Source organism: Filicampus tigris, chromosome 8, assembly GCF_054856515.1.
Source record: "Filicampus tigris isolate MCC_2025a chromosome 8, RoL_Ftig_1.0, whole genome shotgun sequence".
NCBI classification, from domain to species: Eukaryota; Metazoa; Chordata; class Actinopteri; order Syngnathiformes; family Syngnathidae; genus Filicampus; species Filicampus tigris.
This window is the reverse complement of record NC_141224.1, coordinates 7,566,582-7,578,962: the sequence shown is the minus strand read 5'-3', so window position 1 is coordinate 7,578,962 and position 12,381 is coordinate 7,566,582. Positions and strand designations below refer to the sequence as shown.

The 12,381-nt window shown below is 42.4% G+C and overlaps 1 protein-coding gene across 1 annotated transcript in view; it reads left to right on the top strand.

The window, feature by feature from the left end:
• Window positions 1-11,422, top strand: part of LOC147143296 (cell adhesion molecule CEACAM6-like) — a 31,027-nt gene extending 19,605 nt beyond the window's left edge. Inside the window, exons 4-6 of the mRNA XM_086038458.1 lie at window positions 9,451-9,693; window positions 9,784-9,876; window positions 11,171-11,422. Of these exons, the coding sequence (XP_085894584.1) occupies window positions 9,451-9,693; window positions 9,784-9,857 (317 nt within the window). The 3' untranslated portion in view covers window positions 9,858-9,876; window positions 11,171-11,422. The remainder of the gene's footprint in view (window positions 1-9,450; window positions 9,694-9,783; window positions 9,877-11,170) is intronic.
• Window positions 11,423-12,381: the final 959 nt, after the last annotated feature.

Below are 12,381 nucleotides of genomic sequence, written 5' to 3'. Positions count from 1 at the left end.
CCTAATTAGAAAACCTAACCCTAGTTTGAAACCTTAGTTTGAAACCCTAACCCTAGTTTGAAACCCTAGTTGAAAACCCTAACCCTAGTTTGAAACCCTAGTTGCAAACCCTAACCCTAGTTTGAAACCCTAACCCTAGTTGCAAACCCTAGTTTGACACCCTAACCCTAGTTTGAAACCCTAACTCTAGTTTGAAACCCTAGTTAGAAAACCTAACCCTAGTTTGAAACCCTAGCTAGAAACCCTAACCCTAATTTGAAACCCTAGCTGGAAACCCTAACCCTAGTTTGAAACCCTAACCCTAGTTTGAAACCCTAGTTCGAAACCCTAACCCTAGTTTGAAACCCTAGTTGCAAACCCTAACCCTAGTTTGAAACCCTAACCCTAGTTTGAAACCCTAGCTGGAAACCCTAACCCTAGTTTGAAACCCTAACCCTAGTTGCAAACCCTAACCCTAGTTTGAAACCCTAGTTGCAAACCCTAACCCTAGTTTGAAACCCTAACCCTAGTTGCAAACCCTAGTTTGACACCCTAACCCTAGTTTGAAACCCTAACTCTAGTTTGAAACCCTAGTTAGAAAACCTAACCCTAGTTTGAAACCCTAGCTGGAAACCCTAACCCTAGTTTGAAACCCTAGCTGGAAACCCTAACCCTAGTTAGAAACCTTAGCTGGAAACCCTAACCCTAGTTTGAAACCCTAGTTGCAAACCCTAACCCTAGTTGCAAACCCTAACCCTAGTTGCAAACCCTAACCCTAGTTTGAAACCCTATTTCGAAACCCTAACCCTAGTTTGAAACCCTAGCTGGAAACCCTAACCCTAGTTTGAAACCCTATTTGCAAACCCTAACCCTAGTTTGAAACCCTAACCCTAGTTTGAAACCCTAGCTGGAAACCCTAACCCTAGTTGCAAACCCTAACCCTAGTTTGAAACCCTAGTTGCAAACCCTAACCCTAGTTTGAAACCCTAGTTTGAAACCCTAACCCTAATTTGAAACCCTAGTTTGAAACCCTAACCCTAATTTGAAACCCTAGTTGCAAACCCTATCCCTTGTTTGAAACCCTAACCCTAGTTTGAAACCCTAGCTGGAAACCCTAACCCTAGTTTGAAACCCTAGTTTGAAACCCTAGCCCTAGTTTGAAACCCTAGCTGGAAACCCTAACCCTAGTTGCAAACCCTAACCCTAGTTTGAAACCCTAGTTGCAAACCCTAACCCTAGTTTGAAACCCTAGCTGGAAACCCTAACCCTAGTTTGAAACCCTAGTTGCAAACCCTAACCCTAGTTTGAAACCCTAACCCTAGTTTGAAACCCTAGTTCAAAACCCTAACCCTAGTTTCAAACCCTAGCTGGAAACCCTAACCCTAGTTTGAAACCCTAACCCTAGTTGCAAACCCTAACCCTAGTTTGAAACCGTAGTTGCAAACCCTAACCCTAGTTTGAAACCCTAACCCTAGTTGCAAACCCTAGTTAGAAACCCTAACCCTAGTTTGAAACCCTAGCTGGATACCCTAACCCTAGTTCGAAACCCTAACCCTAGTTTGAAACCGTAGTTGCAAACCCTAACCCTAGTTTGAAACCCTAACCCTAGTTGCAAACCCTAGTTCGAAACCCTAACCCTAGTTTGAAACCCTAACCCTAGTTGCAAATCCTAGTTCGAAACCCTAACCCTTGTTTGAAACCCTAGCTGGAAACCCTAACCCTAGTTCGAAACCCTAACCCTAGTTTGAAACCCTAGCTGGAAACCCTAACCCTAGTTTGAAACCCTAGCTGGAAACCCTAACCCTAGTTTGAAACCCTAACCCTAGTTGTAAACCCTAACCCTAGTTTGAAACCCTAGTTGCAAACCCTAACCCTAGTTTGAAACCCTAACCCTAGTTGCAAACCCTAGTTTGACACCCTAACCCTAGTTAGAAACCCTAACCCTAGTTTGAAACCCTAGTTGCAAACCCTAACCCTAGTTTGAAACCCTAGTTCAAAACCCTAACCCTAGTTTGAAACCCTAGCTGGAAACCCTAACCCTAGTTTGAAACCCTAACCCTAGTTGCAAACCCTAACCCTAGTTTGAAACCGTAGTTGCAAACCCTAACCCTAGTTTGAAACCCTAACCCTAGTTGCAAACCCTAGTTCGAAACCCTAACCCTAGTTTGAAACCCTAGCTGGATACCCGAACCCTAGTTTGAAACCCTAGTTGCAAACCCTAACCCTAATTTGAAACCCTAACCCTAGTTTGAAACCCTAGCTGGAAACCCTTACCCTAGTTTGAAACCCTAATCCTAGTTTGAAACCCTGGTTTGAAACCCTAACCCTAGTTTGAAACCCTAGTTTGAAACCCTAACCCTAGTTTGAAACCCTAGCTGGAAACCCTAACCCTAGTTTGAAACCCTAGTTGCAAACCCTAACCCTAGTTTGAAACCCTACCCCTAGTTTGAAACCCTAGCTGGAAACCCTAACCCTAGTTTGAAACCCTAACCCTAGTTGCAAACCCTAACCCTAGTTTGAAACCCTAACCCTAGTTGCAAACCCTAGTTTGACACCCTAACCCTAGTTTGAAACCCTAACCCTAGTTTGAAACCCTAATTAGAAAATCTAACCCTAGTTTGAAACCTTAGTTTGAAACTCTAACCCTAGTTTGAAACCCTAGCTGGAAACCCTAACCCTAGTTGTAAACCCTAATTGCAAACCCTAACCCTAGTTTGAAACCCTAGTTCGAAACCCTAACCCTAGTTTGAAACCCTAGTTGCAAACCCTAACCCTAGTTTGAAACCCTAACCCTAGTTTGAAACCCTAGCTGGAAACCCTAACCCTAGTTTGAAACCCTAACCCTAGTTGCAAACCCTAACCCTAGTTTGAAACCCTAGTTGCAAACCCTAACCCTAGTTTGAAACCCTAACCCTAGTTGCAAACCCTAGTTTGACACCCTAACCCTAGTTTGAAACCCTAACTCTAGTTTGAAACCCTAGTTAGAAAACCTAACCCTAGTTCGAAACCCTAGCTGGAAACCCTAACCCTAGTTTGAAACCCTAGCTGGAAACCCTAACCCTAGTTAGAAACCTTAGCTGGAAACCCTAACCCTAGTTTGAAACCCTAGTTGCAAACCCTAACCCTAGTTGCAAACCCTAACCCTAGTTGCAAACCCTAACCCTAGTTTGAAACCCTATTTCGAAACCCTAACCCTAGTTTGAAACCCTAGCTGGAAACCCTAACCCTAGTTTGAAACCCTATTTGCAAACCCTAACCCTAGTTTGAAACCCTAACCCTAGTTTGAAACCCTAGCTGGAAACCCTAACCCTAGTTGCAAACCCTAACCCTAGTTTGAAACCCTAGTTGCAAACCCTAACCCTAGTTTGAAACCCTAGTTTGAAACCCTAACCCTAATTTGAAACCCTAGTTTGAAACCCTAACCCTAATTTGAAACCCTAGTTGCAAACCCTATCCCTTGTTTGAAACCCTAACCCTAGTTTGAAACCCTAGCTGGAAACCCTAACCCTAGTTTGAAACCCTAGTTTGAAACCCTAGCCCTAGTTTGAAACCCTAGCTGGAAACCCTAACCCTAGTTTGAAACCCTAACCCTAGTTTGAAACCCTAGTTTGAAACCCTAGCCCTAGTTTGAAACCCTAGTTTGAAACCCTAACCCTAGTTTGAAACCCTAGCTGGAAAACCTAACCGTAGTTTGAAACCCTAACCCTTGTTTGAAACCCTAACCCTAGTTTGAAACCCTAGTTGCAAACCCTAACCCTAGTTTGAAACCCTAACCCTAGTTTGAAACCCTAGCTGGAAACCCTAACCCTAGTTTGAAACCCTAACTCTAGTTTGAAACCTTAGCTGGAAACCCTAACCCTAGTTTAAAACCCTAACCCTAGTTGCAAACCCTAACCCTAGTTTGAAACCCTAACCCTAGTTTGAAACCCTAATCAGAAAACCTAACCCTAGTTTGAAACCTTAGTTTGAAACCCTAACCCTAGTTTGAAACCCTAGCTGGAAACCCTAACCCTAGTTTGAAACCCTAGTTGCAAACCCTAACGCTAGTTTGAAACCGTAACCCTAGTTTGAAACCCTAGTTCGAAACCCTAACCCTAGTTTGAAACCCTAGCTGGAAACCCTAACCCTAGTTTGAAACCCTAACCCTAGTTGCAAACCCTAACCCTAGTTTGAAACCGTAGTTGCAAACCCTAACCCTAGTTTGAAACCCTAACCCTAGTTGCAAACCCTAGTTCGAAACCCTAACCCTAGTTTGAAACCCTAGCTGGATACCCGAACCCTAGTTTGAAACCCTAGTTGCAAACCCTAACCCTAATTTGAAACCCTAACCCTAGTTTGAAACCCTAGCTGGAAACCCTTACCCTAGTTTGAAACCCTAATCCTAGTTTGAAACCCTGGTTTGAAACCCTAACCCTAGTTTGAAACCCTAGTTTGAAACCCTAACCCTAGTTTGAAACCCTAGCTGGAAACCCTAACCCTAGTTTGAAACCCTAGTTGCAAACCCTAACCCTAGTTTGAAACCCTAACCCTAGTTTGAAACCCTAGCTGGAAACCCTAACCCTAGTTTGAAACCCTAGTTGCAAACCCTAACCCTAGTTTGAAACCCTACCCCTAGTTTGAAACCCTAGCTGGAAACCCTAACCCTAGTTTGACACCCTAACCCTAGTTTGAAACCCTAACCCTAGTTTGAAACCCTAATTAGAAAATCTAACCCTAGTTTGAAACCTTAGTTTGAAACTCTAACCCTAGTTTGAAACCCTAGCTGGAAACCCTAACCCTAGTTTGAAACCCTAATTGCAAACCCTAACCCTAGTTTGAAACCCTAGTTCGAAACCCTAACCCTAGTTTGAAACCCTAGTTGCAAACCCTAACCCTAGTTTGAAACCCTAACCCTAGTTTTAAACCCTAGCTGGAAACCCTAACCCTAGTTTGAAACCCTAACCCTAGTTGCAAACCCTAACCCTAGTTTGAAACCCTAGTTGCAAACCCTAACCCTAGTTTGAAACCCTAACCCTAGTTGCAAACCCTAGTTTGACACCCTAACCCTAGTTTGAAACCCTAACTCTAGTTTGAAACCCTAGTTAGAAAACCTAACCCTAGTTTGAAACCCTAGCTGGAAACCCTAACCCTAGTTTGAAACCCTAGCTGGAAACCCTAACCCTAGTTAGAAACCTTAGCTGGAAACCCTAACCCTAGTTTGAAACCCTAGTTGCAAACCCTAACCCTAGTTGCAAACCCTAACCCTAGTTGCAAACCCTAACCCTAGTTTGAAACCCTATTTCGAAACCTTAACCCTAGTTTGAAACCCTAGCTGGAAACCCTAACCCTAGTTTGAAACCCTATTTGCAAACCCTAACCCTAGTTTGAAACCCTAACCCTAGTTTGAAACCCTAGCTGGAAACCCTAACCCTAGTTGCAAACCCTAACCCTAGTTTGAAACCCTAGTTGCAAACCCTAACCCTAGTTTGAAACCCTAGTTTGAAACCCTAACCCTAATTTGAAACCCTAGTTTGAAACCCTAACCCTAATTTGAAACCCTAGTTGCAAACCCTATCCCTTGTTTGAAACCCTAACCCTAGTTTGAAACCCTAGCTGGAAACCCTAACCCTAGTTTGAAACCCTAGTTTGAAACCCTAGCCCTAGTTTGAAACCCTAGCTGGAAACCCTAACCCTAGTTGCAAACCCTAACCCTAGTTTGAAACCCTAGTTGCAAACCCTAACCCTAGTTTGAAACCCTAGCTGGAAACCCTAACCCTAGTTTGAAACCCTAGTTGCAAACCCTAACCCTAGTTTGAAACCCTAACCCTAGTTTGAAACCCTAGTTCAAAACCCTAACCCTAGTTTCAAACCCTAGCTGGAAACCCTAACCCTAGTTTGAAACCCTAACCCTAGTTGCAAACCCTAACCCTAGTTTGAAACCGTAGTTGCAAACCCTAACCCTAGTTTGAAACCCTAACCCTAGTTGCAAACCCTAGTTAGAAACCCTAACCCTAGTTTGAAACCCTAGCTGGATACCCTAACCCTAGTTCGAAACCCTAACCCTAGTTTGAAACCGTAGTTGCAAACCCTAACCCTAGTTTGAAACCCTAACCCTAGTTGCAAACCCTAGTTCGAAACCCTAACCCTAGTTTGAAACCCTAACCCTAGTTGCAAATCCTAGTTCGAAACCCTAACCCTTGTTTGAAACCCTAGCTGGAAACCCTAACCCTAGTTCGAAACCCTAACCCTAGTTTGAAACCCTAGCTGGAAACCCTAACCCTAGTTTGAAACCCTAGCTGGAAACCCTAACCCTAGTTTGAAACCCTAACCCTAGTTGTAAACCCTAACCCTAGTTTGAAACCCTAGTTGCAAACCCTAACCCTAGTTTGAAACCCTAACCCTAGTTGCAAACCCTAGTTTGACACCCTAACCCTAGTTTGAAACCCTAACTATAGTTTGAAACCCTAGTTAGAAACCCTAACCCTAGTTTGAAACCCTAGTTGCAAACCCTAACCCTAGTTTGAAACCCTAGTTCAAAACCCTAACCCTAGTTTGAAACCCTAGCTGGAAACCCTAACCCTAGTTTGAAACCCTAACCCTAGTTGCAAACCCTAACCCTAGTTTGAAACCGTAGTTGCAAACCCTAACCCTAGTTTGAAACCCTAACCCTAGTTGCAAACCCTAGTTCGAAACCCTAACCCTAGTTTGAAACCCTAGCTGGATACCCGAACCCTAGTTTGAAACCCTAGTTGCAAACCCTAACCCTAATTTGAAACCCTAACCCTAGTTTGAAACCCTAGCTGGAAACCCTTACCCTAGTTTGAAACCCTAATCCTAGTTTGAAACCCTGGTTTGAAACCCTAACCCTAGTTTGAAACCCTAGTTTGAAACCCTAACCCTAGTTTGAAACCCTAGCTGGAAACCCTAACCCTAGTTTGAAACCCTAGTTGCAAACCCTAACCCTAGTTTGAAACCCTACCCCTAGTTTGAAACCCTAGCTGGAAACCCTAACCCTAGTTTGAAACCCTAACCCTAGTTGCAAACCCTAACCCTAGTTTGAAACCCTAACCCTAGTTGCAAACCCTAGTTTGACACCCTAACCCTAGTTTGAAACCCTAACCCTAGTTTGAAACCCTAATTAGAAAATCTAACCCTAGTTTGAAACCTTAGTTTGAAACTCTAACCCTAGTTTGAAACCCTAGCTGGAAACCCTAACCCTAGTTTGAAACCCTAATTGCAAACCCTAACCCTAGTTTGAAACCCTAGTTCGAAACCCTAACCCTAGTTTGAAACCCTAGTTGCAAACCCTAACCCTAGTTTGAAACCCTAACCCTAGTTTGAAACCCTAGCTGGAAACCCTAACCCTAGTTTGAAACCCTAACCCTAGTTGCAAACCCTAACCCTAGTTTGAAACCCTAGTTGCAAACCCTAACCCTAGTTTGAAACCCTAACCCTAGTTGCAAACCCTAGTTTGACACCCTAACCCTAGTTTGAAACCCTAACTCTAGTTTGAAACCCTAGTTAGAAAACCTAACCCTAGTTCGAAACCCTAGCTGGAAACCCTAACCCTAGTTTGAAACCCTAGCTGGAAACCCTAACCCTAGTTAGAAACCTTAGCTGGAAACCCTAACCCTAGTTTGAAACCCTAGTTGCAAACCCTAACCCTAGTTGCAAACCCTAACCCTAGTTGCAAACCCTAACCCTAGTTTGAAACCCTATTTCGAAACCCTAACCCTAGTTTGAAACCCTAGCTGGAAACCCTAACCCTAGTTTGAAACCCTATTTGCAAACCCTAACCCTAGTTTGAAACCCTAACCCTAGTTTGAAACCCTAGCTGGAAACCCTAACCCTAGTTGCAAACCCTAACCCTAGTTTGAAACCCTAGTTGCAAACCCTAACCCTAGTTTGAAACCCTAGTTTGAAACCCTAACCCTAATTTGAAACCCTAGTTTGAAACCCTAACCCTAATTTGAAACCCTAGTTGCAAACCCTATCCCTTGTTTGAAACCCTAACCCTAGTTTGAAACCCTAGCTGGAAACCCTAACCCTAGTTTGAAACCCTAGTTTGAAACCCTAGCCCTAGTTTGAAACCCTAGCTGGAAACCCTAACCCTAGTTTGAAACCCTAACCCTAGTTTGAAACCCTAGTTTGAAACCCTAGCCCTAGTTTGAAACCCTAGTTTGAAACCCTAACCCTAGTTTGAAACCCTAGCTGGAAAACCTAACCGTAGTTTGAAACCCTAACCCTTGTTTGAAACCCTAACCCTAGTTTGAAACCCTAGTTGCAAACCCTAACCCTAGTTTGAAACCCTAACCCTAGTTTGAAACCCTAGCTGGAAACCCTAACCCTAGTTTGAAACCCTAACTCTAGTTTGAAACCTTAGCTGGAAACCCTAACCCTAGTTTAAAACCCTAACCCTAGTTGCAAACCCTAACCCTAGTTTGAAACCCTAACCCTAGTTTGAAACCCTAATCAGAAAACCTAACCCTAGTTTGAAACCTTAGTTTGAAACCCTAACCCTAGTTTGAAACCCTAGCTGGAAACCCTAACCCTAGTTTGAAACCCTAGTTGCAAACCCTAACGCTAGTTTGAAACCGTAACCCTAGTTTGAAACCCTAGTTCGAAACCCTAACCCTAGTTTGAAACCCTAGCTGGAAACCCTAACCCTAGTTTGAAACCCTAGTTGCAAACCCTAACCCTAGTTTGAAACCCTAACCCTAGTTTGAAACCCTAGCTGGAAACCCTTACCCTAGTTTGAAACCCTAACCCTAGTTTGAAACCCTAGTTTGAAACCCTAACCCTAGTTTGAAACCCTAACCCTAGTTTGAAACCCTAGCTGGAAACCCTAACTCTAGTTTGAAACCCTAGTTGCAAACCCTAACCCTAGTTTGAAACCCTAACCCTAGTTTGAAACCCTAGTTTGAAACCCTAGCTGGAAACCCGAACCCCAGTTTGAAACCCTTACTCTAGAATGAAACCCTAGTTGCAAACCCTAACACTAATTTGAAACCCTAACCCTAGTTTGAAACCTTAACCCCAGTTTGAAACCCTAATTTGAAACCTTAGCTGGAAACCCTAACCCTAGTTTGATACCCTAACCCCAGTTGAAAACCCTAACCCTAGTTTGAAACCCTAGTTGGAAATCCTAACCTTAGTTGGAAACCCTAACCCTAATTTAAAAGCCGCCTTTCAAACGTTAGTTTTAAACGCTAGTTTCTAACCCTAACCCTAGTTTTAAACCCTTGTTGGACACCCTAACCCTAAATAAAAACCGTAACCCTAGTTTAAAAGCCTACTTTGAAATCCTAAACTCAGATTAAAACACTAATTTGAAATCGTTACGCTAAATATATATTGAAATTGAATATAATTCGACTGTCGTAGATTTGTGTAGTCAGAGAGCCGTTTTCGCGTCTGTACCGTGGGACCGCCACCCCATTCTCACACAGGATTAGCGCTATCGAAAATGATTCTCTTCTTCTGACTGCGCAGTTGGACCACATAACGTATCGATCACGGGACCCTCGGCAGCTCCGCTGGGGCGCATGGTGACGCTGCGGTGCTCGGCGCACTCTTTGCCACCGGCCGACTTCGGCTGGGAGTTCAATGGCACCAGCGTCAACGGCTCCTCGTTCGTAGTCCAACGCCTGGATGAGCAAAGCGAGGGCAACTACACGTGCACGGCCAGAAATGCGGTGACCCGGCGTGAAGAGTCGACCGTTCTTTACCTGAGAGGTACCAGTCAACTTGCAGCGGCGCTTGTGAAAATATGAAATTCTCTTTCCTGATGTTTCCCATTGTTGCTCTTTTGCTGATGTCATGAAGCGTCCTGCGTCGCCCCCTGCTGGTCGTTTTCAGCGCTAGTGATGAGTGCAACCAGCCTCAGGTGGTTTTCGTAGCGTAAAAGAAGTTGACGAGGTGAGTTAGAACTACGGCCCCACCGATTAATTGGCCAGCCAATTTAATTGACTCATATTAGCCCTTGGAAAATTCTGCCGTCTTCCACCTATTTTTTTTTCTGCCCAAAAAACTTTTTTTCTCTCTGTTGTAGCGTTTAAAAAATATGACAGGACAAAGTACTGTCATGTAAAAGGGTCAAATCGTCTGCCTGTAATTCGTATCGTTATTGTTGTAAGCGTTAATAGACCAAAGATTTAAAATTATTTTCTGCATTTGATATTTTCTCAATTAATCGGTTATTGGAATTTTCTGCTGCCAAATAGCGAACTTGGCCTAAAATAAATCCATATCAGTCAGACCCTAGTTAGAACACTGGATTCTGTCAATAATAACAATATTCATACTCATATAACGATGATGATTATGCAGGGGTGCAACTTGTATCTCATATCATCTTTCGCTATTGAAATAAACAGAAATTCCACTCATGGGTTCCGGGCCCTCATAAAACACCAATTAAAAAAATATATATGTTTTTCATTCAAAAATGACAATCCACAATCAACTACGGTATTGTACTTAATACAAGACATCTGTCATAACATAATTACATAGAATGTAAAGAATGAAACAATTTGGTATGAATTCTTTGTGGCCCCTTCTTGTGTGCACACCCTGTTCGCCAGGGGGCAGTATAACACAGACACACATCATGCAAAGAAGCATACAAGTGCTGCAGTAATATTACAGTAGTCATTTCTCACAGAGAAAGATAACTGTTGCTTAATTGGTTGTAACACGACAACAGCTATGCTATTCGCTAGCCCGTCAATGGCGTTTTGCATTGTGTGTTAGCATTAAGCTTGCAGACTCTCCTGGGGGAAAGCTGTGTGTGTGTTTTGTGCGTGTATGTTTAAACAATTTATTTTTGTTGAATAAGATTTACTTGTTTTTCTGGCGGAAAACACCCCGATCTGTATACAAGTAATTAAAAAAATACAATTTATATTTGTCTCATTTAAATACACCACACATAGACACAAACAAACAAGACAACATTGCTGTCTTTTAGGAATTGGACCTAACACATGTGCAAAATACAATCACATTAAATCAGCTGATAGCAAGTCAATGTTCCATTTTTGGTGTGATGATCAGGTTGATTGATTCATGTAAAACCTGCAAGCTATGAAAACTATGGACACATTCATATCTGAAAAGATCTTCAAATAAGCTCGAGGCCAGACTGCCTCAAAATCACAGTCAAAAAAAACAATTCTTCAATAAGATTGTCTGTTTTTTTCTCTCCTAGAACCAGACAGGTGGTTTGTCAAGGTTCCCATTCTCTTCCTAATGCGGCGGCTTAGGACGGAGGAGCCTTATTAAAAAGACTTTGCACAAGTGTCGCCATGGAGACGCAATTAAAGCATTTAAACAATCAAAAGTCCTGCAAACGTTGACTCAAGGATTCATATGCACCATCGTGAATATCAGTTGCCTCTAACGCTGTGTTTATTAATCCTGCCTCAACACTCACTGAAATAAATGTGCTGATTATGCACGCAAGAAATATGTTTCTGTGATTCTTCTGGAAATGAATCCCCCCCGCGTTGGGCTGTTACTACACACCTCTTACCCTCAATGTCCAAAACATTAGGTACACCTGTACTGTCATGAGCTCCAACACAACAGGTTCATATTGATGCATTTTCTGTCAAAACTCAGAGCTACAATCAATCACCTTTTGTTGGACTTTGGCAGAATTTCATTTAAAATGTGGTCATTATATAGTGTTAGAATAATAGTAGTTAGTCATAGTAGTAGTTAGTCATAGGCCCCTCATTTTTTGTCCCTCTAGGAAAAAAAAAACCCTCTTTGATTACTATTAGTTGAAGTTCAATTTTGCACCTCACCCCAAATGAACCGTTTTTCAATTCACTTGGATAAATGGACACCTCACCTCAAATAGATGCCTTATTTTCACCTCAGAAAGACTTTTACATGGACCTTTAAGGAAACAAATGCTTGTATTACTATTAGTCGTTTATTATACAAATATGCTTCCAATATCTTACGACGACAAATTGATCTTTGTGTGTCATTCACAAGAATAAGTCAATGCCACACCTCTAATAGATGCCTCATTTTCGAAAACCCACTTTCGTCCTTGCTTAGTCTGGCCTTTTTGGAAAAAAAAAAAAAAAAAAAAAAACCTTCTCGTCCTCCATCCTCAAAAGGGACGGACGGACGGAGCGTTCCGTCCCTGGGACGGAATGCCCATCTCTGCTAATAGCTACATTATTTTTTTCTTACCTTCAAGTCAAACAATGCTTTAAAAAAAATCACTATTAGTTGTTTAATAAATAAATGTGTTTGTAACACCTTACCCCATATCAATCTCTGTATGTCATTCATTTGAATAAATCAATGCCACACCTAAAATAGATACCTAATTTCCCCCCTCAGAAAAAGACTTATACCCACCAGTTGATTGATACATGAATGCATTTTTAACACCTTACC